Raw genomic sequence first — 27,189 nt, 5'->3', positions numbered from 1 at the left:
TCTTATTTTTGTTCATGGTTCTAGAAATGTTTCAACCCACCATCCCACTCCTTAATCAATGTTAAAAAAAAAAAACTGAGCCTCACTAGTAATGTCATTCTATGAAAGAAAGGACATTTAGTACTTCATTATTTTGCATTTTAAGCAATGGAAATATGACAATGCATGAAAAATATTTCTTCTGTTTTCTAATTTACAATGAGAGTCACAATTATTATAAGGCAGGATTATTTTTAATCACCATATCATGATGTTAAATCCTTCCCAAAAGCACTCCTCATTTTTCAGTTAGATATTATTTTTCATACTCTTTGCTGACTGTGTGATAAATGAGTATATAATGGATATAATGACTTTCATAGTTCTTCTCACCCAAATGAAGAACTTTAAGTTTCCTTTTCTAATGAATTCTGCCAAACCATAAAACAAGTCATGTAATGCCCCATAAAAGGCATATTTCAGTCTTCTAAGGTATATTTTCAGTGTCATAAAAATTAATTGGCTTATTTTTCTTTTAGACTATCATATGGGTTATTTAAATATATGAAATAAATGCATTTTAAAGTTTAAGGACTGCTAAGTAAGCAAATTCTTAAGTATGATACTACACTTGGATCCTAACATCAATATGACCTGAAATTCAAGTTTCGCACAGGAATAAGAGTTTTAGACATAGTGGCACTTATTTGACATATCAAAATTTGCTTTTCTAAAGTTAAAGAGAAGTAACAGGTGTTAAGGGAAAAATATACATCAAAAGCAAACCAGAAAAACACAGTTTCCAGTAGTCAGTAAGTACTAGTCAAAGAGCTACTATACCCCTTGAGAGTATTACTATTATATAATAGAGTACAATTTAATAACTGAGGTTGAATATTGCAATCCTAAATCAAAAACCTCTTATCCAAAAATCTTACATTTATCAATATGGGAAAATGTGTAACAAAATTAAGAACAATTTCCCTCAGAGTTGCTTATTCTGTTCTGAGCAGAACTTTCATCTCTAGTCCTAAGATGCATTTATTTAACATATATTAAAAATAATTTCTCAAATTTTTAAATATCTATTTTAATACTGAAGTAAAATTTTTTTCCTAGAGGACAATGAGTACATGCAACAATGAAAAGGATTAATTGGTCATTTATTTTGTGAATTGTGGCTTCTTACTCTTGTAAAAGCCCACTAAGTTTTACTAAATAGTCATTCTGGAAAGGCAGCATTATACCTAGGGCACCTGACATACTTCAAGCAGTTGTTAGATGAGTTAACTAATCTCAGCATAGTATGCTGTATTACAGACTCTGGATAGAAAAGTAAAGTCTAACTATTGATTACTAAAAAAAAAATTCTCGGCTGGGCACAGTGGCTTATGCCTGTAATCCCAGCACTTTGGGAGGCCAAGGCAGGTGGATCACGAGGTCAGGAGATCGAAACCATCCTGGCTAACACGGTGAAACCCTGTCTCTACTAAAAATACAAAAAATTAGCCGGGTGTGGTGGTGGGCGCCTGTGGTCCCAGCTACTAGGGAGGCTGGGCCGGAGAATGGCGTGAACCCGGGAGGGAGAGCTTGCTGTGAGCCGAGATCGTGCCACTGCACTCCAGTCTGGGCGACACAGTGAGATTCCGTCTCAAAAAAAAATAAATAAATAAATAAAATAAAAAATTCTCTGCTGGGCACGGTGGCTCACATCTGTAATCCTAGCACATTGGGAGCCTGAGGCCAGTGGATTACCAGAGCTCAGGAGTTCAAGACCAGCCTGGGCAACACGGTGAAACCCCATCTCTACCAAAATACAAAAAATTAGTCGAGCATGGCAGCATGTGCCTGTAGTTTCAGCTACTTGGGAGGCTGAGGCAGGAGAACCGCTTGAATCCGGGAGGCAGAGGTGGCAGTGAGCCAAGATAGCGCCACGGTACTCCAGCCTGGGCAACAGAGCAAGCCTCCATCTCCAAAAAAAACCCCCCCAAAATTATGTCATATAATGCCACTTCTTCGGAAGTGCTGAAACTGTGATTTTGTTCATATTTACTCAAAATTTGAGTTCCCTTTTTAAGTTACATAAAAGCAGACTCTGGATTTGTAAATTGATTCCTGATTGTTTTATTCTCAAATTTATTCATTCATGCAACAAAACTTTATTGAACACCTATCATATGCTAAACATCATTGTAGATAATGGAAATATGGCAGTAATTAAAGCAGGCTTTATGTTTAGACTTATGTTCTGACGGTAAAAACAGAGAAGCATATAAAAAACAATAAAATTTACATGGCAATACGTGCTAAAAAGAAAAAGAAGGGGACCAATAGTAGTAAAGGGGTGAGAAGGGAGGGTATTTTATTTCAAATATAATCATGAAGAAAGACCTCGCTGAAAAAGGTGAAGGTGAAGGCCTTAAGAAATGAGGTAAAGAACTCAGATGATCCCTGGTAAAAGCATTCCAGGCAGTGAAAACAGTTACTGTAAAAGACTCTGAGGTAGGAATGTGCCTGCTATGTTCGAAGAACAGCAAGGAGTCCAGTAGTGACTCACCCAATGAGCAAAACATGTAAGAAATGAAGTTAGAGAGATCATCTGGAAGGAGAGCTTGTATGGAGTCTTGTAAGTCCAACTCTAAGGATTTGGTTTTCATTGTGGGTAAAATGGGAAGCCCATGGAAGGTTTTGAGGAGAGGAGTGACAAGAGCTGACATGTCCTTTAAAAGAACCACTCTAGCTGTTCATTTGCTGACAAACTGAAGGGGGACAGAGGCAAAGTAGGGAGATTAAATGGTTATTGTAATAGTGAAGTAAGAGTGGCTTATGGCTTAGACTAGTGTGTAGTAGCAGTAGTAGAAGAGTTGAAGAACTGGTAAGATTCTGCACTTAACATAATGGAAGAGCTGGTATTGATTTGTTAATGAACTAACTAGGGTGTGAGAGAAAAAGCAAAATCAAGAATAACTATCAAGGGTTGTATCCTGAACAAATGTGAGGAAAGAAGTACCAGTAACTGAAAGAAGGAAGATGGGTACAGAAATATGTTTGGTATCAAGGAGCAACAGAAACATCAGGACCTCTGTTTTGAATATGTTAAGTTGTAAATACCTATTAAACTACTACATAGAGTTAATGATCATTAATAGGCAACTGGACACACAAGTCAAGAGTACTTAACACTGAACTCAGAATGATAAAAGAGTATAAATCTAGGATACCATTAATTAAATCAGAACATACAAAAGCATCCAAAATGAGTCTGGATATTTATTAATTTATTTTAAATTTTTTTTTTTTTTGAGACAGTTTCGCTCTGTCATGCATGGTACGATCTGGGCTCAGTGCAACCTCTGCCTCCCAGGTTCACGCGATTCTCCTGCCTTAGACTCCTGAGTAGCTGGGATCACAGGCGCATACCACCTTGCTGGCTAATTTTTGTATTTTCAGTAGAAACAGGTTTTCACCGTGGTGGCCAGGCTGATCTCAAGCTCCTGACCTCAGGTGATCTGCCTGCCTTAGCCTCCCAAAGTGCTGGAATTATAGGTGTGAGCCAACACGCCCAGCCAAGCCTTGATATTTAAATGATTACATAGACATATTGGGTCTAAGGTTTACAAGTAATAACCCACACCAAATTGTACAACAGAAACACAAAATAAACAGTCCTTAAGTATATTTTAACTATGCATTTCCCTGGCTTATTCTCTAAAGAGAGAGAGAGAGTAATATACTAATATGTAACCTCATTCAGATTTCCAGCTAGGCATAGTAGCTCACGCTTGTAATCCCAGCACTTTAGGAGGTAGAGGTGGGCAGATCACTTGAGCTCAGAAGTTCAAGACCAGCCTGGACAACATAGAGAGACCACCCCCGTCTCTACAAAAAATACAAAAATCAGCTGGGCATAGTGGTGCCCAGCTGAGAACTGTAGTCTCAGCTACTGGAGGCTGAGGTGAAGGACTGCTTGAGCCTGGGAGGCAGAGGTTGCAGTGAGCTGAGATCACACCACTGCACTCACTCCAGTCTGGGCGACAGAGCGAGACCATGTCTCAAAAAAAAAAAAAAAAAAAAAATACAGATTTCCACCAAAGCACTGATAACTGCAGAAAGGGCTAGGGATGCATACAGTTCTAAGCTTCTTGCTAGAGTCACGCAAAAAAAAAAAAAAGTTTGCACCTCTATAATGTGCCAGGCACAATGCTCACTGCTGAGTATACAGTCATGAATAAAGCAAGCACAAACTGCTGAATTGTGAAGATAAATAATAAGCAAGGAAATGAGCAAACAACTAAAAACTGGTGAGTGCTATAAGACAATAACACATTAATACATGGTACCGTTCTTAGACTGATCACACAAGGACGGAGAATATAACACTTAAGGAAGCACAAAATTTCGCCAAAACCTCTAATTTATCTAGTTTTAGATTTGAACAAAGGTAAAACCCTTAACTATTTATTCCATAATTACCACACAAACCTGTGTTTCTTAGGTTCTCTTCCTTTTCCCTCTTAATTTTCCATTTGTTAGACAGGAAGATGGCTACATTCTTGTAATCAGTAAGGAGATGCTCATAATATTTTATTGAATTTTTATAAATAAGCATTCAATTGATAATTTATTACTTGCAGCCACAACCAGGAAAAGATGTATTTTTAGCTATTTTATGAATGCCAAAATTTATACTCAGCCAAATTAACAAAAATATTCACAGTGACACAAACAGAATGTGAAAAATCTAAGCTATCAGTGGTTGAAGGACAATAAAAAACATCATACATTTTATTTCATTAACACATTTTAAGTAGCATTCCTGTTTCACCTCTTGGTAACACAATATGGTATAGTCCCATATTAAGTGGGAAACAATGTTATTTCACAAGCCAAGTCATCAAATTTAATATTCCATTTTATTAAACAACTGTGTACAAAGTGGCCATCAAAGCAAAAGAAAAAAAAATCACTATTTGTTCTTAAAGATAAAATAATCTAGAAAGTCATACTACGTATTAGAGAAATAGTACTGTTGAACTGAAAAATTAACTATATGTACAGGCATCAAAATGTATATAAACTTGTTGCATAGACACTGATATTTTAATAACGGATGTCACATTACATAGCTATCTCAGGATAGGGTTATTTTATCATATTCCTTTTCGATTATTTGGAAAAACTTCACTCTGAGGAACTGTTATCTTTACAAGTATAAATAATTGCAGCATATTGTTGTTATGATTATTCAGAAATATTTTAAATAACCCATTTTGTAAGCAGATAGTAACTTACCTGAAATGTAGATGACTTTTTGGTCACTTCTTTGACCAAGGGAATTGGTCACTTTACAGATATAAACACCAGAATAGTTGAAAGTCAATGGATGGACAAAATGAAGAGTATTGTCTGAAGCCAATAAACCATCAGGCCATTGTCCATCCAACCTAGATTTTAAAATGCATAAAATTATTTTAAATATCTTCAGACTATATTTATTGACAGCTAGTTAAAATGAGACATTATATGTTTGAGATACTAGTCAAAATAAAAAAGCATCTTTTAGACAAAATTCAGTATGAAAGTATAAAAAAAGTAACAAATTTTCATTTTAATAAAGATGAACTAATAAAGGCCATTAAGAACACCCATTCTTCCAAAATAGCAGTCCATGTAAGAGTGGCACTGCCAACATAATAAAACAGCAGAAAAGCAGAGAAAAAATATAATTAAAAAAGTTTTATTCAGAAAACTGGAAGTTAGAAAAACATACTATTTGAAGACATACATACCATATCAAGTAAATTAAAATTCTCATTGAATCAGAGATCTATTCATGACACAATCTACAATTTTCTTCATGCAAAGTCATCCTACTTAAATACATAATGTTTTAGCACCCTCTATAACATATTTATAGAGCATCATTTAATGCTAATGCAGACACTGTGCTCCATCCAAAGATAGTTTCTAAAGCAGCAAAATGGGTCTTCTTATAAAATAATTTCATGTGTAAGGTGGGCATCTGTGACAATAAAAACCAAGACACCATGTGGTATCAATAATAAGTCTTTTAAACAGTATTTACACTAATTTGGCTAAGAGGTCCTATACCTAGTATACATATAGCTCTAAATCATGTAGAGTCCCACTATGAAAACTCTAAAGCCATTCACTGTAATGGAACTAAGCACACTGCTAAAAATCACTTTTCTAACCAGAGGATACCAAAAAATAAAAAAAAATAAAAAAATAACAAATAAGTGTTTTTAAAGCTGAAGGTGTTTTTTTTGTTGTTGTTGTTTTTGTTTTTCATTAAAGTAAGAGGATAAGGCCGGGCACAGTGGCTCACACCTGTAATCTCAGCACTTTGGGAGGCCGAGGCAAGCACATCACTTGAGGTCAGGAGTTCGAGACCAGCCTGGCCACCATGGTGAAACCTTGTCTCTAATAAAAATACAAAAATTAGTTCGATATGGTGGTGGGTGCCTGTAATCCCAGCTACTTGGGATGCTGAGGTAGGAGAATCACTTGAACCCAGGAAGGAGAGGTTGCAGTGAGGCAAGATGGCACCACTGCACTCTAGCCTGGGTGACAGAGTGAGACTCTGTCTCAAAAAAAAAAAAAAGAAGATTAAAAAGTCAAGTAAACCTAGGTCTCAACTACTACAGTTTAGGCTAAGTAGATTTTCAAAAAGTTTATTCACTTATTCCTTCATTCAATTACTAGGAGCCTACTATTTGCCATACTCTGCTTTGCTGGTGGTGCTGAGATATAGAAGTAAATAAAACATAGTCTCTATTTTCAATTATGTAAGTACACAGAAGATTGATAAATTATTACACAGGGAATAAGAACAATAATAAAAAAGTGGAAAGAAGCAAATCAATACCAAAGAATAGATAGAATAATTTTGTTTTGCAATCTCGAGTGCAGTGAGTGGTAAAATAATCTGTAAAATCTTTTAGAGTTGATAGTACTTTAATTCAGCACTGAAGGATAAAGATAATATGCTTACATGGCTTAAGAAACAAAAATAAAAGCACCCAACCTTTTCCTTTAGAAGGCTTTGGAAAGAAAATTTTTGCAAGTATTGGCTTTCAAAAGGTAAATTCTTTCTACAAGAATAACAATGAAAATAAATTACATATGTCTTAACAATTACCTTTGTACTTTGGGCTCGAAGTTTTAATCCCTTTAATTCTCTGAGAAATTGTAAAATGACTTAGAGTGAGAAATATCTAAATATCACATTAAACCTATAACAAAAGCATATTCTATGCCCTTGTGTCTAGGTTACATGACTTCTATTCACTGTCTGTACCTCACAAAAACTCTACGAAGTAGTTATTGGCAAGGAAATTTAGGGTTAGAGGGGTTAAATGACTTACTCAAAAAAGACATATAGAAGTTAAGACACTGGGATGAGAATCCACAATTGTACGGCTTTTAGAAATACTCTATCAAATAAAAATCTTAACTAATGATTGCTTCCCATTTTTTAAAAATGTAAATGAAAATTTTTCTCTACCTTTAAAATAGTATCTATGCTTAAAGACAACTGATTGACCACATATAGTGCTTCCTAACTCCCATAAAATCCCACCAGAAAGAGAACAGAAATTAAAAAGTTATTAAAAACCTTAGAGGAGAAAACAGGAGGCAGAATTCAACAGACAAGATGTTTCAACAAACTTTCCGAAGACAGAAAATAGATTTAAAAAACAATATATGCCTTAGGTCAGTGTTTCTCAACCCAGGGATGCTTCAAAACATCCTACAATTCACAGGACTGCCCACTTCAAAAAATAATTTCGGCCTAAAATATCAATAGTGCCAAAGTTGAAAAGTTGTACTTTAGGGTTAAGGGTTGCTTATGAAAAGCACATGGATGAGAAAGCAGCCAATTTGGTCCAAAGAATCAAACAAAAATTTTGGAGTTCAACTCAGTGTACCTCAGAAAACCAGAAGGAGGCCAAGAGCAAGTAAAAAGATACACTACAAAACAACAGATTCCTCCTGACTCTGTACAAATACCAGACATTTATCTCTCGGGCAAAAAAATGGAGGTTAATTCTAGAAATAAATTGAATGGTCACAAAATAAAGACTTCCACTCTATTAGTGATATCTGGAGTCTCCCCAGGAAAATAATCACATCTCTACCTGATCACTCTAAGTGGAATCTAATGAGCAATCCCCACTACAGAGACAGCATCCACTAAGCATTTTATTTTAATGTTTCACTGTGAAAGACTAAACAACCAACAAAATTAAGAAATATCTACATAATGAAAGACCAAACCAAAAAAACAAAAGAACTTGGAGGGAAAAGAGACAGTATGTAGAAAGCAGAAAAAACTCTCTCTGGGGAAGAAGTAACTCCAGTATCCCTGGGAAGAAACAAGAAAGATACTACACTCATAAAATAAGAAAAGGGTGCTATGAAAACAACGTATTTTTATAGTTGGCGTATTTTCAGTTTATAAGAGCATCTTCTCATTCTCCAAAGAATATTCAATAAGAAGATGCTCCATCTCATGAGAAGATGCTCTTAAAAACTGAAAACAGGCCAAAAAATTTTTTTATATCATTAAGTCAATGGAAAATTTTTTTAAAAATCAAGAAAACCTTCTAGGAAGAATAAGACCATCTGAAAATATAAAAGAAAAGATATTTATTATACAATAAATAGGAGTTCCAAAAAGAACGAACAGGAATAAAAAAGAGGGAAATGACCAAAAAATAAGAAAATTATTCAAGTTGACAGATACATCTGGAGATCAAAATGGGCCCTAAATACTGACAAAATACGAATAAAAACCTTGGTATAACAGTTTGAAATTTCAGAGAAAGAAAATTATGCACATAGTAACTACACAAGTAAAAAGAGGCAAATATTAGCCATTGGGAAAACAAATGGCTATAGACGAGAAAACAGAAGTCTGGTATATGTCTTAGCTCTTCGTAACATTTACCTGCCCTAGAGAAGCAAACAGTGATTACTGAGTTTAACTAAAAATCGCTAAAATTTCATTTGGACTATGAAAGGTAGGAATGTGTGTATATGGGTGTGTTTGTAAATGAAGAAGTAGACATAAAATTATAATTATTTATCTAAGAAGTCAACAGACAATGTCAAAAACTATTAAGTAGTAGCAGCCTAAGACCTCTGACTGCAACTAACCACAAGAAACTGCTAAAATTGCTTAAGTAGCCTCAAAAGATCAGAACTGAGGGGGTAGGAAGGTGGGGACAGGTAGGGCAGGATAAGACAGAAAATTTAATTAAAATTTTCACTTTCTGCTATTACTATAATCGTGTATTATACAGATAAAAACAACTTTTAATGGGGATTTAAGAAGGTTTCACTTTTAGATAATTTCTCTTTCAAAGTATATAACATTACCTGCTCCACACAGATTTGAAGGGTGGTGGATTTGCATCAGCATTACATTTGAGATTAACACCTTTTCTTCCTACAAACCAATTTCCATCATACCCTGTTACCGAAACTTCAGGAGCATCTATAAAATAAATGCATGACAGGACAGATTATCTTTTGCTAATGATAAATGCAATACACATGATAAAATATTAACACAACAAACAAAGCCTTAGAAGAACAGGAATCATTTTTCCTTAGTCTCAACATGTATAATCAATATGGAAGACACTACTCCGTAAATACTGGCTGAAAGAATAAAATGAAGAATGAGTACCCCCCAAAATGGCAATTATACTACATACAGTTTGAGTAATTAGAAATGTTAAATGTTAAGGAATATTCATAAACCTATAATCACCAAAAGCAAAATGAAAGAATCCTATTAAGCAAGACGTAGAGATACAGGAACAAAGCAAATATGTTATAGTATTTAATTAAATAAGACATGGCATTTAAGTACCATGTAGTACCAAGTCACCATATAAAACAGTCTTTAAAGAGATATTTAATCTAAAAGGAAATATCTTCTAAGAGATATTAGGTCAATTGCAGAGATTAGATTCCCTATGTTACAATTAATTAATATATTGGGGTCATGTAGAGATGTGACACAGGCTTTCTATGACTACATACTTACAACTGAAGTAAATTAGCTAGGACCTCAAATGCACTAAAACATAAACTTTTATACATTTCACGTACCCAAAAGTCTTTTAGCATATGTGCAACATAACTAGTTGAATGAGCAATTATCCATATCTACCAGCAATATAAATATATACTTCCAAACTATTAGGTCCAAACCTATCATTCAATCAACCATCATTCTGTTTGGCTCCTAATGAGTGCCAGGCATGGCACTTAGAAATAATACACTGTTTTGGCCGGGCACGGTGGCTCACGCCTGTAATCCCAGCACTTTGGGAGGCCAAGGCGGGCAAATCATGAGGTCAGGAGATGGAGACCATCCTGGCTAACACAGTGAAACCCTGTCTCTACTGAAAAATACAAAAAAAAAAAAAAAAAAAAAAAAAAAAAAAAAAAATTAGCTGGGAGTGATAGTGGGTGCCTGTAGTCCCAGCTACTCGGGAGGCTGAGGCAGGAGAATGGTGTGAACCTGGGAGGCAGAGCTTGCAGTGAGCCAAGTTCGCACCACTGCACTACACTGTTTTAGGTATTTGGTATACACACAGACTTTATATACATATAATTTATATTCTAATAGTAATAGGGAAGATGACATTTAAAAATACTTAACTAAAACTTCTTATGAGGGCCAGGAAGAAAAAGAATAGGATGCTAAGAGAGAATTTAAAAGAAAGGCCTAATTTAGGTTGGGGATGGGGTTGGAGGTGATAAAAGGCTTCCCCAAGGAAGTGTTAAATTATGTATGATGCAGAGACACTCTAGCTTTCTGTGAGCTACATAGAAAACTAAGTTAGCAGCATATGATCTGATGAGAAGCTAGAGACAGACCAGATCAGTATTTACCTCTGCCAGGGAAGACTGTTCTACTGGAAAGCAAAGTTTACAAAAGAGTTGTAAAAAATCGAACTTTTAATAAGGTACAATTATCTTAGAAATTTAAAAAAAGAAACAGCAAAGATTAACAAACATTTTTGTAACTTAAAAGTGGTACTAAAAAATGTTGCTGAAAGAACAGTCCAGATATCTGTGAGTTTAGGCATTAAAGTATCCCAAAAGGATACCTCTAAATATTGAGGCATAAATTTGTCATATAAGACAATATTTAAGTTTGTTTACATGTCCTATAGGTCTCCAATTTACAAAAGGAAAAATGTCATGACTATTCTAAGAACATTTTAGGAGTAAGCCAATAAATCAAAACCATATTATACATTAGAAGAAATATTTTATATATCTAAGATTTCATTCAAGCAAACAAAAAACAACAAATTGAAAACATCAGTCATTATTAGACACTGGAAAGGTAAACATATGCATATGCAAAATACATTAACTTCCAAATGGGATGTGAATTTTATGAGACAAAGAAAAAAGTTAAGACTCTGTAAAAGCAAGGTAGGAAAAGGAAAAAGAAAAATTTTAACAGAATTCTCCAGAGAATTAGGAAAAGAAGGTATTAGCATTTAAGAATGCAATGGCAGTAACAGTTTTTGAACAATAGCTTTTCAAGTTAACCCTATAAAGGCTGAAAAAGATCCTGGGAATTAGCTTTAAAAACCATTACACCAAGTGTAATGAATATGTGTAACTTAAAAACTCCATGCATGTCATATCAAAAAGCAAGTAAGTAGCAACAACAAAAAATAGAATTCCCTCAAAAACACCTAAATTTATAATTTGTACATGGATAGAAGTAAAAGCAGAACCTAAATACTTTTCCTAATGTCTCTAATCTGCCTAATTTTCATTATCTTTGCTATAAACTATCTACAGCCATCACCTTTTCTACTACTTGAAATTTTTAAATGGTATACAAATCACAAAGAATGTATTAAAAACTAAGAAACTTTATTCAAAGGGAAAAGTAGATACAAAAGAATATATAAACACATACACAGGAAAGTATACTTTAACAAAAATACACAAGTAACAAGTGGCTCAGCTTTGAACCTGTATCTACAATGGTTATTATCCAATGATGTATTAAAAATATTGTTTTTTAACCTAAGAAAATTCTTATAATATGATCAATGAGACAAGATTAGAAATAATATTGAAAAATACAGATTTTCAAACTAATTAATATGCATATAGGAAAGTCAAAGAAAACAAGGCCAGGTGTGGTGGCTCACGCTTGTAATCCCAGCACTCTGGGAGACCGAGGCGAGAGGATCACAAGGTCAGGAGATGGAGACCACCCTGGCCAACATGGTGAAACCCCATCTGTACTAAAAATACAAAAATTAGCTGGGCATGGTGGTGCACGGTTGTAATCCCAGCTACTTGGGAGGCTGAGGCAGGAGAATCACTTAACCCGGGAGGCGGAAGTTGCAGTGAGCAGAGATCATGCCACCGCACTCCAGCCTGGCGGCAGAGCAAGACTCCATCTCAAAAACAACAACAAGAAAATAGATGGGGAGCATCAGTGAAACTGAGTAACAGTTCAATTAATTAGAATGCAGAAATTGTTTGTCCTTCAGCATTGTACATTTTGAGGTACAAGTTGCCATAACTCCTTAAGTCGAGCCTACTTTTAAGATCTTAAAAGGAAATGGTTACATTATAATTTTAAGTTGGAGAGCAACTTTAAAGTCATCTGTTCATCTTTACAAAAGTGATTAAAAATGTTTTGGTTAAATGAAATTTCCATGAAAACATAAACAAAATTAAAAGAAAAACAAAAATAAACAAGGACAAGCTATTAAATATTCAAACTAAAAAGAGTCTGATAAACATGCTGACAAATATTAAAAAAGCAAATGTTACATTTACTTACACTGTATGTCTAATATGAAAGAGTATCGGATGTCCTTTTCCAAGGCTGGATGTTTTACAACGCAAGTAATTCGCCTTCCTCTAGCGAATCTGGTTGGAAATAGCTTGTACTGGCTGATAATTGTTGCCGTTTCATTTGGAAAAGAAGTTGTAGTGGATTCCATTTCACCAAGATCACCTTCCCAGTCAATATGTGCAACAGGTTTTCCAGTGGCTGCGATACAAATGGCTGCTACTGTTTCATTTCCTCCATCAATTAAAGAATCTGGCCCTTTTATCAGGCTCACAGTGGGTTCAACTGTTTAAATATTTTTTTAAAAATTAGTTACATTCAAACAAGAATATGTTTATATCTTCGCAAGTCACATCTAAACATATTTCACAAGCTTAAGGACAACTGCATGTAAAATCTACACACATTTTTTAGGTAATGCCATCGTCAATCACATTCTTGGAAAAACTAAAGATCGTAAGCCAGGACAAATGAGACCAAGAATTCATACCACCACTACAAAGATGGCTCTACCTGATAAAGATATACATTCCTTTAGGGAACGATGAATTCTTTCCAACTTAATATATACAAAAAATTTCTGTGAACTAGATCACAATTCCCTTTATGAGATTAAAGGTATTATTTCTCTGCAAGATAAGTTTTATACATATATAAAAAAAAATAGAGAGAGAGAGCTTCATTTTGCAGCAAAAAAATTTTAAAGCAAACACTTTTAAAAATAAGTTATGATTTTGACTTACTGTTAAAATGTTATGAAAAAAAAAAGTTCCTCTGAACATACGCTTTGGAGATGAAATGTTTTTCTTGGCCCAATAAGTGACTCAATAATTTCATTTAAAACACTGCCTTTTGAACTTTCAACCTTTAACTCCTCATATATCCAAAAGAACCAATCAGGGTTGCTGAATGTGTTCAATTACTTTTATTTACAACATATACTTCAAGGTCATCCTAACATGTACCATCACTAATAGTTAAGTTTATTGGAATGGACATACCACCTATCTTCTTCCAATACAATAAAGTTCCTCAGCAGGGTAAAGTAACAATGTTAGAACCTCTCAATCTACTCGATCCCCAATATCTCTTATATTTTCACATTTTCCAGCAATTGTTATGTGCTTCTGTGTAAATTCCTCAGTACTGACTTCATAAATGTTGTGTCCAGTCTTTAGTTTATTGTGTGCATTGAGTTTTTACTCCAATGATTTTTTTTCATTTCCAGGATTTCAAGTTGGTTCTTTCAATACCATCTGTTCTTGATGGTACTGAAAGAACCAAATTTTGTTTCACATTTTACTTTGAAAGCTATTTTTACTTCACATTTTACTCTCATGGATATCATTATTTTCCTTACGTAGTTCCTTTCATAAGATGCATTATTGTAAAATAACAAATGAAAAAGTACATGCAGCACATGCAATGAACAATTTTATAGCAAACATCCATATAACCACCACACATCTTAACAAACATTATTACTGGAACCTCACAAGTCCCTCATGACTCCTCTACTACATCTTAAAAACCTGCCTGCCTCAATGTGAAACTATTATATTGACTTTGGAGATCAACTGTTTATTTTTCATTATAGTTCTACAACCAACTCATGCAAATCTAAACAACACAGTTTAGCCTGTTTCTGAACTTTTTAAGAATGGAATTGGACCACATGTATTTTTGTACTTTTTCTTTGACTCAACTTTGTGTTCTGGAGATTCATTCATATTGGAACATTTAGCTTTAATTTATTGTTTTGGAATTCATTTTTTTACTTTTTTATTTTTAGATCATTTGGATTTATATACAATTGTATATATTATTAGTTTTAATTGCTTTATAGTTTATTAATGGACAATGGAGTTCCTGTTTCATCTGAACAATTTTACAAGAAACACTTCCATTCATGTATCTTAGCATATTTGTGCACAAGTATATCCTCAGAATTGCTACTACTTATTTTCAACTTTACCAGATAATTTCAAAAACCTTTCCAAAGTACCAATGTCCTCCCAGTCTTAGCGCTCCTGCTGGTCCACATACTCACCAGTTGATATTGTCACCCAGCTGATATTGTCACAGACTTCTCAATGTTTGCAATCTGATAGGTATGTAATGGTATGCCACTGAGATTTTATGTTTAATATCTCAGATTATGAATGAGGTTGAAGATCTTTTCATATGTTTATGAGTCATTTGGAATCTTTTCTTCTGCAAAATGACTATTATAGTCAGCTGTCTATTTTTTTCTTACTGGTGAGTAAAAGTTCTACATAGATTTGGGAAAACAGTCATTTGTGATTATACATGGTGCAAATACTACATTCCTTAAATTTGGTTCTGCTACTACCTCCATTGAAACTCTAATGTCATCAAAGACCCCTAATCTAAAACTCAACACTTTTATGTCTAGTCTCTTTAACTTTGTCAAATTTGATACTTCAGCACAGCTCTTCCCAATCAGTTGAAAAGAATTAAATCCTAATGTGTTAAAGTATTTGTTGTAAGTAATGAAGTAATTCCTAAGTTATGCATTTAGAATGATACTAGCTACGTGCTGTCCTTAGGAGAAACTAAAAAACAGTCAAAACATTTTCTGTAGGGCTTACTTCTTACTGTGGAAATGGTTGCTAGAGTAACATTTCCTTAAAAACTTTCCTATCTTTTCTTCATATGATATTACTCTGCCTGAGTTCTTCTCATAACTCTCTCTGAGAACTCTTATTTTTTCTAACCTCTTCCTTTAAATAAATAATCAGTCCTGGGCCTGCAATTACTTTTGTATCTCACTTAAAAACTTTTATCTGATAAAGACTACTACCCAGATGATTCTGAACTTTCCTCAATTTTAATACAAGGCTTGAGCCTCAGCTTCTAACTACCTACACCTGGTTATTTCCACCTATAGCTCCTCAAACTCAAACCTAACACCAAAATCATTTTATCCTCCCAATCACCAACACCTGTTTTTCATTCATATGTGCCCATTTAACTAGCGGTAACATAATTTAATCACAAACTTTCAAAACTTATTACTGTAATCACAAACTTTCAAAACCTATTACTGTTCAAACTTTCCTTACTTCTTATATCCAATCAGATACAAAATTCTGCTAATTATTCCTCTGTAACAGTTCTTGTCTTCATTCATGTGGCAGAAATTACAAAATTAATTGCAAGTCTTCATGGCCTCATAGCTGAGACATTATGATTTAAGGACCTCTTCATTTCAATTGATCAAAAACACCAGACCCATCTTCCTAATCACAACTGTCATCACATTGCTCTCTAAATCAGGTCAGTCGTGAGTTAGGCATTCCTCTACGTGATGTGATCAAAGCAGTGTTTCTCAAACTTCACTGTGTATATAAGTCACTGGGGAATCTTGCTAAAATGCAGACTATCATTCAATAAGCCTAAGACAGATCTGAAATTCTGTATTTTTAACAAGTTCTCAAGCGATGCCAATGCTGCTGGTCCATGAACTACATTTTAAATAGCAAGGGTCTGAGAATAGCAGACAAGTGAGAGGCAGCACAACTACTGAATACAAAGTATGAATTTCCAATAATATAGAGCTCAAATTCCCTGTTCTAGCATTCAGGTTACTTTAACGTGGTCCTACTCTACAATTCTAAAATTTAATTCTTATACTTTATGTAAATCCTTTGAACAACGAATAAATTACTTATTCAGTGTTCCACTAACACAGGGCTCTCAACAGGGGGTGATTCCCCACTAACTCCTGCTCCCCTCTTGAAGACACTTGGCAGTGTCTGGAGACATTATGAGTTTAACAATGAGGAATGTTATTGGTATTTACTGGCATAGTGTTTAGAGGCCACAGATGCTGTCTGCAACGAATAGTACAGCTCACTACAACAAAGAATTCTGGCCCCAAATTTCAACAACACTGGGGTTAAGAAAATTTTCCCTTAATGTATAGTGGTCCCTTAGTATTCTGCAGTGGGGTGAGGGTCGGTTCCAGCATCCCTGAGTATAAACAAATCCGTGCATACTTAAGTCCCGCAGTTAGCCCTACGGAACCCATGTACAGAAAGTCGGCCCTTCATATATGCAGGTTTCACATCCCACAAATACTCTATTTTCTACTTCCAGTTAGTTGAAAAACTATCCATGTATAAAGGGACCCACACAGCTCTAACCCATGATGTTCAAGGGTGAACTGCATATCGTTTTGTTTTCCCTGCCTTAGTTCACATACTATCACAATCCTAGAATACCATTTTCAAATTCTTTCATTTTTGCCTACCCAAAACCTACTCACCACTGACTCAACTACCTCTCCTAAGAAATACTTCTTGACTACCAAGTTCACTAATCCATTCCTATATCCTACTCAAATAACACTGTATGACTGCTATATACTGGAAACTCTTATTGGTTTTAGGGACATAAAATTAAATTTTTAAATGCACAGTTACTCTCCAACACTTGTTTATAGTGCAGAAAACATTTGTGATAGTGTGGTAACTGCTACAATAAAGATACGTTCAACATAACAACGACAGCCAAAAAAGCATCAGATTTGGAGAAAGGGGTCAAGAATGGCTACTAAAAGGATGTGATTTGATGAATAATAGTTACATGGAAGAAAGGCCGGCCAGAAAAAAAGGCAATCCAGGCAAAAAGAGAAACACCCATAAAAACGTAGGTCAAAAGAACTGCAAATAGTTTATGATGATGATAAGACTTGGGTTTTTGAAAAAACAGCAGCAAGGAGTAGAACAAATGAAGCAAGAGAAGTAGGTGTGGGCAAAATAATGACTAATCTTGTAACAAACAGCCTGGATTTTAAGCCAGTAAGTACTGTATTAATTTAGAGGGAACTACTACAATTTAAAGCAAAATGAAAAGTGATTTTATCCCCATGAGCTTGCTCTTTTCACATGCAAGGTCCTTTTTTTTTCTTTTTTCTTTTTGAGAGAGTCTCATTCTGTTGCCCAGGCTGGAGTGCAGTGTTGCAATCTTGGCTCACTGCAACTTCTGCCTCCCAGGTACAGGTGATTCTCAAGACCCAGCCATCCAACCAGCTGGGATTACAGGCATGCACTACCATGCCTGGCTAATTTTTGTATTTTTAGTAGAGATGGGGTTTTGCCATGTTGGCCAGGCTGGTCTTGTACTCCTGACCTCAGGTGATTCACCTGCCTCTGCCTCCCAAAGTGCTGGGATTACAGGAGTGAGCCATACAGTACTTTATGTTACCTTTTTTACTGACGTCCTGCACGTGAGTTTTCGGATATTCATGCCTTGCCTTCCAATCAGAAAATTTCTCAAAAATATAAATCTCTTAAATGTAAGTTATATGTCCCCACAGCTCTTAGGGCAGTGTCTTAAATATATTAAGCCTCAAATATCTAATTTTATATTAAAATATCTCTCAACATGAAAAAATATATAATAAATTTGGACAAAATTGCTGTCCTATATTTCAGAGACACTAATATTATGTCCTTAAACATTGGAGCTATTAACTTGTTTGGTTCTCCGGGAAGCAGACACTGTGATGTGAGAAGTATAAAAGGTTTATCAGGGAGTGACAACTGGGAGAAAATAGAGAAGGAAGATTCAGTTGAGTAAATGGAGCTACCAGTACCCTGACAAAGTCTCCATTCAGGCCAATGGGCATATTCCATTAAAGGAGTCCCACTTCGGGTAAAAATCTTCACACTACTATCTTGTTCAATCACTAGCCCCAAGAAGCACTTACCCTTGGCTACCACTGCCTCACTCAGTCACTGGTCTGAGGTCACTCACAAAAAGAATAGCCCTAAAAACTGAAGTAATCTTAAAGGACCTAACAGCTGGAAGCTGTCAGCTACCCATACTACTAGTAGCTGTCTGAATAAGAATCTAAGCAGCAGATCTTCATTTGAGCAGCCACCAGTTGCTATTGCTCCTCAATTTTCATTTCTATCATTTCAAAAGTACTTATCAGCATTTCCAAATTGGTTTACATTTCACTGCAAGTAGCTTAAGGTTAATGAGCTTTTTCAACATTTTACCATAAACTTTAACAGGTATCATAGGAAATAGTGGAATATCACTATTATGAGTGAAAGCACAATATTCAGATAGTTATGCAAATCTAAAACAGCAGGAATAAAATTTGATATGAAAAATTAAAACATGAGGTTTCAATGGCTCCCAGATGCAAAACTCAATTTTTTAAAAATGAAAAAACTTAAGATGGTAATTTAATTAAAGGCTGAAAATTTGAGGGGAGATAATGAAAATAAAGATGTTACAGAAACTCAGAACTTAGATTATAATTAAAACTCATCACTATCTTTCACAGACACTAGCTAAAACTATGCAGCATTACATAGATAAGTAGGTATATACAGACAAGATTTTATTTAAAGGAAACCTAGAATCATAAATTTTAAGGATCTTGAAAAATCATATTTGAATTATTTTACTTTAAACTTAAAGTTAAATCAAATTTCAACTATTTTAATTTCTTTAAAATATTTTTATTATAATCTTCACCAGTATCACCAAAATACATAATTCAAGCATACCTACCTAACACAGTTACGGTTGTAGAGGACTGGGCATTTCCAAGCGGGAATGTAACAGCTTTGCAGATGTATTTTCCAGAATCAGAGAATCCTATGTTATGCAGAGTAATTGTTGCATCATTAAGTGAGTAATTTTTAAACAAGACTCTTCCCTGATATTCTCCTTGAACAGAGAATCCATATTGGGGATGGTGAACTGCAACAGTCTGTGAACTTTTGCCATGTATCTTCTCCCATGAAATCTGCGTTATGGTTTCATTTACTTCAATTAAACACTTTAGTGAAACATTCTTTCCCCATACTGCTGTGACATGTGGCTCCACAATAATTGGTCCAGCTAAGGCACCTATGGAGGGAAAAAAAACTATTACAATTCTTAAAATAGAAAAAAGCTGTCAACACTCTCTTCCCTTCCTGACCCCCTCTGTAATTATCTCTAGCTGCACACACACACACACACACACGTGCACACACACACATGCACTCACATGCACCACACACAAAACTTACAACTAACAAAAAGAAATGAACCAGGTGTTTTCTGGGCTTGATATAAGAGTCAAATGTGACTATCAAATAAACTAACAATATGCCAATATGTGTTGCGTGAAAAAAAGCACTAGATTAGGACCAAGTTGACTTGGAAGCATGATCCTTCCCCAGTTAAGCCTTCACATGAGCTCCCAGCTCTGGCTGACACTTTGACTGCAGCCTTGAGAGAGAGACTGAGGTAGAAGATTCAGTTACGTCATGCCTCGATTCCTGGCACACAGAAACTGACAGATAATACATGGATATTGTTTTAAAGCCACTATGTTTTGGGGTAAATTTTTTACACGGCAATAGATAACTTATGCATGTAGGATCTCCCAAACCAAATAAAAGACTAAAGTATCTTTTTTGGAGGATCCCTATATCAAGTATCTCTACCGAAAAGTCATTAAAGACAGATCAATTGCCAGAAAATATTAATGAAGAAATGTTTATATCAATGTAAAATAATTTTGTTTTTTCCATTTCAGAGTTAAGAAAAAAAATTTCACAAGCAAAAGTTAAAATGACATCAAACTTCTTCCATATAATACGTATTTCCTTCCCAAAAGCAATAGAGCAAAACTTATAATGTTTTGAGGGAAATAAAACTAACATTCATGACTACTATAGTCAAGCAAGATGCTGCTCATTGACAAGTATATTAGAATATGTATAACAAGTCCTTGGAGGTCTACCACTCACATATGTGCCCTAACAAAATAAAAGAACAAATACACAAACCAAGAAGTAAACCAAAATAAGCACTCAAAAATGGAAATTGTATAAACAATACGTTTAAAAGTTACACCTAATTAATTTTTTTAAATGAATACTGAAATGCAGAAGGGTACCACTAGATAATCAAGAAAAATGCATTTAAACATGTTCAAACACATCCAAATGTTTAAAAAAAAAACTTCATGCAATATTATTTCCATGAATCTTTTTTAGAGGAAAAAACAAAAACAAAAAAGTAAATTAGAAGGCAAATTTTATCACCTAAGAGATGACTGAGGATATTACAAAAAGGGACTGACATTGACACTGACTACACTTAACAGCTACAAATTTAAAAGTTTCAGTTTTTTAACCATTGCTTCAAAAAAGTATCAGGCCCTGAAAATTTACTATCATGTTCTATAATGCTAGAGTACAGATAATTACTAAGCTTTTAAAATTAATCCAAGATACATGAAATGTGAAAGTATTCTAATGTATTTTAGCAATCTATCACAAGCTTGGTATTTTACAAACAAATAAAAAAGTAGTCTCATGAATATTAATAAAAAATGTCATTTATTATGAAATAATAGCTCTGTATTTAAGAAAACTACACAGCCGAGTAGGACTATTCTAAGAACAAAAGGACATTTTTAGACTACTCATCACATTAAAAGCTCACACGATTCTCTTATTTGATATTACAAAGGTATTTAATAAAACATTTACTATCTGATTTAAAAAGAAAATCTAACTAAGAAAAGGACTCTGAAGTAGATTCTTTTCAAATCAGTGGCCATTATCAGCACTAAAGAGAAAGAGGCATGGCTATTAAAAAAAGATCAAGACAAGATGGTGCACTATCATTATCATTGTTCAACTGAGACTGCAAATTCAATCCAGTGTAATAAGAAAAAGGAAACGATAAATATTAGGAAGGAACAGAAATAATTATTATTTGAAAAATCTATTACCTGAAAAATCCAAGAAGATGAAATGAAATGAAAGGCTACTAGAACCAATAATGTGGTTGCTTATAAACATATGCAAAATATATATAAACTATATAATCAGTATGTTATGAAGGGTGACATCTTTACACATTTATTGCAGAAAAGGGTTTAATTTTTAAACATTAATATTTAAAACACTCATGAATAAAACTGTAAAAACTTATAAACCTGACTTGAAAAAAATAGCAGCTATGCCATATTCCTAGGTAGGAAAACTTATTTACATGTCAATTCTCCCCATATTAATACACAAATGCAATACAATTATAGTGAAAACCCTGATAAAAAAATTTTAAAAAACAGGGTAGAAATAACTGCCAAAAATATTTTAAAACACTAACAGACTACTGAAGAGGGAAAATATTAAAGTAAAAATAATAAAAATTTGGTATTAGTAACATAAAATAATTGAAAGTACACAAACAGACCTATATATAATAGGACGTGGTATACAACAAAGCTAATATTTTGAGTGGGGAAATAATATATTAATCAAGAAATGCTGAAAGAGCATGAGCAAAATACTTGAAAAATACAGACCCCTCTTTTATACTAAACACTGAAAGAAAAAAAAAAAAAAACCCTAGATGGACTGAAGACCTAAAAGTAAAAAATTATTGCCTGCACATATGTATGCAGATAAAACTTTCTGTGTATTTTGTCAAATAATTACCCTAATTACCCTAGAAAGGTAAACTTAACATTACTGAGGACTAAAGAAAGAATTTCTAGTTTTTATTTTATCCCCTTCAGATGGAGGTAAAATAACAAGAATTAAAAAATGGAGTAAGAGAAGTTTTATGGAGTGAATGTTTGTGTCCTCCCTAAAATTCATTCTGAAGCTCTGACCTCAATGGTAGTATTTGGTAGGCCTCTGCCTGATAATCAGGTTTAAATAAAGTCATACAGGTGGGGCTCCCCATGATGGGATTGGTGTCCTTAAAACAAAGAAAGGAGAGCTCACTCCCTCACTTTTTCTAGGCCACATAAGGAAACAGTGAGAAAGTGATTGTCTACAATCCAGGAAGAAGATCCTCATCAAGAACTGGATCTGCTGGCACATGGATCTTGGACTTCCCAACCTCCCCAACTGTGAGAAATAAATGCTGTTTAAGCTGCCCAGTTTATGGTATTTTGTTACAGCAGCCTGCAATGGTTTGGATGTTTTGTCCCCTCCAAATTTCATGTTGAAATGTGACCTCCCATATTGAAGATGGACCTAATGAAAGGTCACAGGAGTGGAGCCCTCATTAATAGCTTGGTGCTGTCCCTGTGGTAATGAGTTTCCACTCTGTGCATTCACAGGAGAGGAGATCTGGCTGTTTAAAAGAGGCTGGCACTTCCCGCTTTCTTTTGCTTTATGTAACATGTTGGCTCCCCTTCACCTTCTTCCATGATTCTAAGCTTCCTGAGGCCCTCACCTGAAACAGATGCCAGCACCATGTTTCCTATGCAGCCTGAAGAATGGTGAGCCAAAATAAGCCTGTTTCCTTTAAAATTACCAGTATCAGGTATTCCTTTATAGCAACACAAATGGACTATAATACACACCCCAAGTTGACTAAGACAGGTAATATGTCTTAGTTATGTTTTAATTAGCCAGAGTTCTGTTGTTGCAAATAAAAGAATCTAATACATTTCCATTCCTGGATGAAATTCAAATGTTAAAAACCACTTCTGAATAAGATTTTCCCCCATGGAATCTTAAAACTGTGGAGAAACAGTTTTTCTGTTGTGGTTCTTAAACCAAAGTCCAAATTAGAAAGCCTCACTACTCAGAGACTACCAGTCTTTAAGCCTACTACTACTTCCTCCCTCTACTTTCCCGCATGAAACTGAGTTTAACTGGAGAGCAGAAAGGTCCTGGAGAAATGTAAACATTTATTATTAAAGAGCTAAATTATTTAAAGTAAGTTCATCACTACTGGTAATGTAAGTCTAGAATATAAAGAGGCAAAGGAATAGCAAAGAATTGAATCTTACATATCTAGCAAGACTCCAACCTTGTCATAAGGTGGTCCTGGCTACTGCACACTCCAGACATGAAGGAAAACCATAATAAAATAGGATACTCTGTTTCTACTCTGTCTTCCTGATTTAAAAGTTTAGTTTTGCATCATTAGCTAATTAATTAAATTGAACTTCTTATTTCAGAGAAAGAGACAGACACCATTTTTTCCCCTATCTGTAGCTCCACAAAAACACTGCAACCATGAAAACACAACTCTTTGAAGTCTTCATGTGTCTTTGAACAGTCATTCAGTCAGTATTTACAGAGTGCCTGGTAGATACAAAACATTTGTAAATACACACATTCAAGATGTTTGCGACAGAAAAGAAAATGTAATAACGTATATAACTGCTATGGGTTATTAAAAAAATGGGTTATAAAAAAAATGAAGTGAGATCCACATTACAGATCACACTAAAAGTGTTTGAAATGAAAGTATGAATAAAATGGCAACCATTCCCTTTCTTTCTTCCCTGACTCTCAGAAATGAACCAAGAAGTAACAGAAACCATCACAAACTTTTGATACTACACTTTTTAAAACTCTGATGCTATCTTTTACCACATTTCACTTCTCAATCTACAGTAATAGCATGCATACTGGACACTTCAATTTCCAGGATCTTTCAAATGTTAAGATTTACACAATGGGTATATGCAAATATGCTATAAATGAAACATTTATTTTAGTCAGTGTCCAACTACACACCACCTTTGAAAATCTCTTAAGATATGAATCCTTTCAGAGTCCTCAAAATTTAGAATAATTTAGAGGCAACTAATAAAATATACATTAACAAACTAGCAATGTGATAGCATATAGTTGTTCTCAAAAATTTCAACATCTTCAACAAAACACATTTTGGAAGAATAAAATTTATCACCAGCACATTCAGTAATTAACCTGATTTGTTTTAAACTGATAGGTAAGTCATGTGAACTCTGTAAATAAAATAAAAACGTTTTTCAATAAACTCTCCAAACAATACTCAAACAGAAATAACCATGTAAGAATAAAGCCAAGTGAATTAAATAACATACTTTTTTTTTTTTTTTTTTAAGACAGTTTCCGCTCTGTCGCCCAGGCTGGAGTGCAGTGGCCGGATCTCAGCTCACTGCAAGCTCCGCCTCCCGGGTCTACGCCATTCTCCTGCCTCAGCCTCCCGAGTAGCTGGGACTACAGGCGCCCACCACCTCGCCCGGCTAGTTTTTTGTATTTTTTAGTAGAGACGGGGTTTCACTGTGTTAGCCAGGATGATCTCGATCTCCTGACCTCGTGATCCGCCCGTCTCGGCCTCCCAAAGTGCTGGGATTACAGGCTTCAGCCACCGCGCCCGGCCCTAAATAACATACTTAACACTATAAACTGCAAACAAATATTATCAGAGTATGAAAGAATCTCTAACTTCATCTCATGTCATAACTAGAAATAATTCTGGAATTAAAAGTTTCTATGTTCTAAGGAGAAACCTGGGTCACGTGCCAAAAACTGGTTGAGAAAACCAACCATTTCTTCATTCATTCATTAGTATGTGTTGGGTGAACACTTTGTGCCAGGCACTGCCCTAAGTGCTGAGCCATTAGAGAGTTTGCATTTTAATGAGGAAACAGACAATTAGCAAGGCAGTAAAAATACAGAGAACAGAGGTGTAAATGTCAAGGATCCATAGTGCATCCTAACATTTAAATTGCATAGCATCAAAAAAGCTGTCCAGGGAAGCAGGAAGGGAACCAAGAGGGTATCCTATACATTAAGCGAAGAAAGTACCTAGAGAGTGCTCAATTATTCCAAATGCTGCCAAGAAGTTTAAAAAAAAAAGCACTAATAAGTAACCACTGAATTTAGCGACTGTTTTGGTGGAGTAGTGAGAATAAAAGCTTGATGTGAAATAGAATAGAGATTGCTCCTTTCAGAAATGAAGGAGTAACAAGATTTATCCTTTTGCCTGAAACAACCATTTCAAGTTAATAGTCAACAGGCAAGAAAGTTCTGATCCCTCAGAGGCAGCAGACAAACTGAAGCACAAGGACAGAGAAACTAAGTAGAGCTAGGCAGTCTTGGAGTGACATCCAAAATCGTACTGAAGATTCTAGCCAGTACAAGCAAGAAAAAGAAATAAATTTCAAATCAAAAAGGAACAAATGAAACGTCTTTATTCACAGAAAACATAATTGTCTTTAGAGAAAATATGATGGAATCTACAATAAAGCCACTATGACAACAAGGGTGTTCAGCAAGGACAGTAGTAGCCCTTATGCAGGACCTAAGACCAATATATATATCTCGATTGTATTTCTATGCATTAGCAGCAGAAAATTAGAAAATAAAAATTGTAAAACATTGCTAGCTAGAATAGCATCAAAAGTAGAAAATAAGGGCTGGGCTGGTGGCAGTGGCTCACACCTGTAATGTGAACACTTTGGGAGGCTGAGGCAGGTAAATTGCTTGAGCTCAGGAATTTGAGACCAGCCTGGGCAACATAGCCAAACCCCGTCTCTAAAAAAAATACTAAGTTACCAAAGCATGGTGGCTGGGGTACCAGCTATTCAGGAGGCTGAGGTGGGAAGATCGCTTGAGCCTGGGAAGCAGAGGTTGCAATGAGCCAAGATCGTGCAACTGCACTCCAGCCTGGGTGACAGAGCAAGACCCTGTCTCAAAAAAAAAAACAAAAGAAAAAGAAAAAGAAAAAGAAAAAAAGATGAAATACAGATAAATCTGACCAAAGGTGTGAAAAAACTGTACAGTTAAAACTGTAAAATTTGCTGAGAGAAATTAAAGATTATCTAAAGAAATGGAGAGACATACTGTATTCATGGATCAGAAGATACAACATTATTAACACATTCATTCTCTCTAAATTGATCTACAGATTTAACACAATCAAATTCCCAACTTTATTCGAAAGTGACAAGTTGTTCTAAAATTTATCTAGAAATGCAAGTATCTGTGACCTTAGGTTAGGCACGTATTTCTTACATATGTCACTAAAAGCACAATGAGTGGGCTTCATCAAAATAAAAAAATTCTGCTCTTCGACACTTAAACCACTAATTAGGAGAAAATCCTTGCAAAACATGCATCTAGTAATGGATTTATATCTGTTAAGATTCAAAACACATAAAGAACTCCCAAAACTCCACAATAAAGACAAGCCAATAAAACATGAGCTAAAGAGGCCAGGTGCAGTAGCTCATGACTGTAACCCCAGCAACTTTGGGAAGCTATAGCAGGAGGACTGCTTGAGCTCAGGAGTTTGAGACCACCCTGGCCAACATAGTGAGAACCCATCTCTACAAAAAATAAAAAATGAGCCAAACATGGTGGTACACGCCTGTAGTCCCAGCCATTCAGGAGTCTGAGATGGAAGAATTGCTTGAGCCTAGAAGGTAAGTCATGCCACTGTAAGCTGCAGTAAGCTGCAGTCATGCCACTGCACTCCAGCCTTGTAGATAGAGCAAGACCCTCTCCCTAAAAAAAAAAAAAAAAAAAAAAAAAAAAAAA

At 35.0% G+C, this 27,189-nt stretch overlaps 1 protein-coding gene across 1 annotated transcript in view; it reads right to left on the bottom strand.

Moving 5' to 3' along the window:
• Positions 1-27,189, bottom strand: part of PVRL3 (poliovirus receptor-related 3) — a 123,454-nt gene that overhangs the window by 69,844 nt on the left and 26,421 nt on the right. The window contains exons 3-6 of the mRNA XM_011973277.1: positions 19,415-19,774; positions 12,848-13,144; positions 9,385-9,502; positions 5,272-5,423 (exon numbers count right to left, since the gene is read on the bottom strand). Coding sequence (XP_011828667.1) covers positions 5,272-5,423; positions 9,385-9,502; positions 12,848-13,144; positions 19,415-19,774 — 927 coding nt within the window. The remainder of the gene's footprint in view (positions 1-5,271; positions 5,424-9,384; positions 9,503-12,847; positions 13,145-19,414; positions 19,775-27,189) is intronic.

This window comes from Mandrillus leucophaeus, unplaced genomic scaffold (genome assembly GCF_000951045.1).
Source record: "Mandrillus leucophaeus isolate KB7577 unplaced genomic scaffold, Mleu.le_1.0 Scaffold1365, whole genome shotgun sequence".
In the NCBI taxonomy this organism is placed as follows: domain Eukaryota; kingdom Metazoa; phylum Chordata; class Mammalia; order Primates; family Cercopithecidae; genus Mandrillus; species Mandrillus leucophaeus.
The sequence above is the reverse complement of the archived record's forward strand: the minus strand, read 5'-3'. Positions and strand labels throughout refer to the sequence as shown.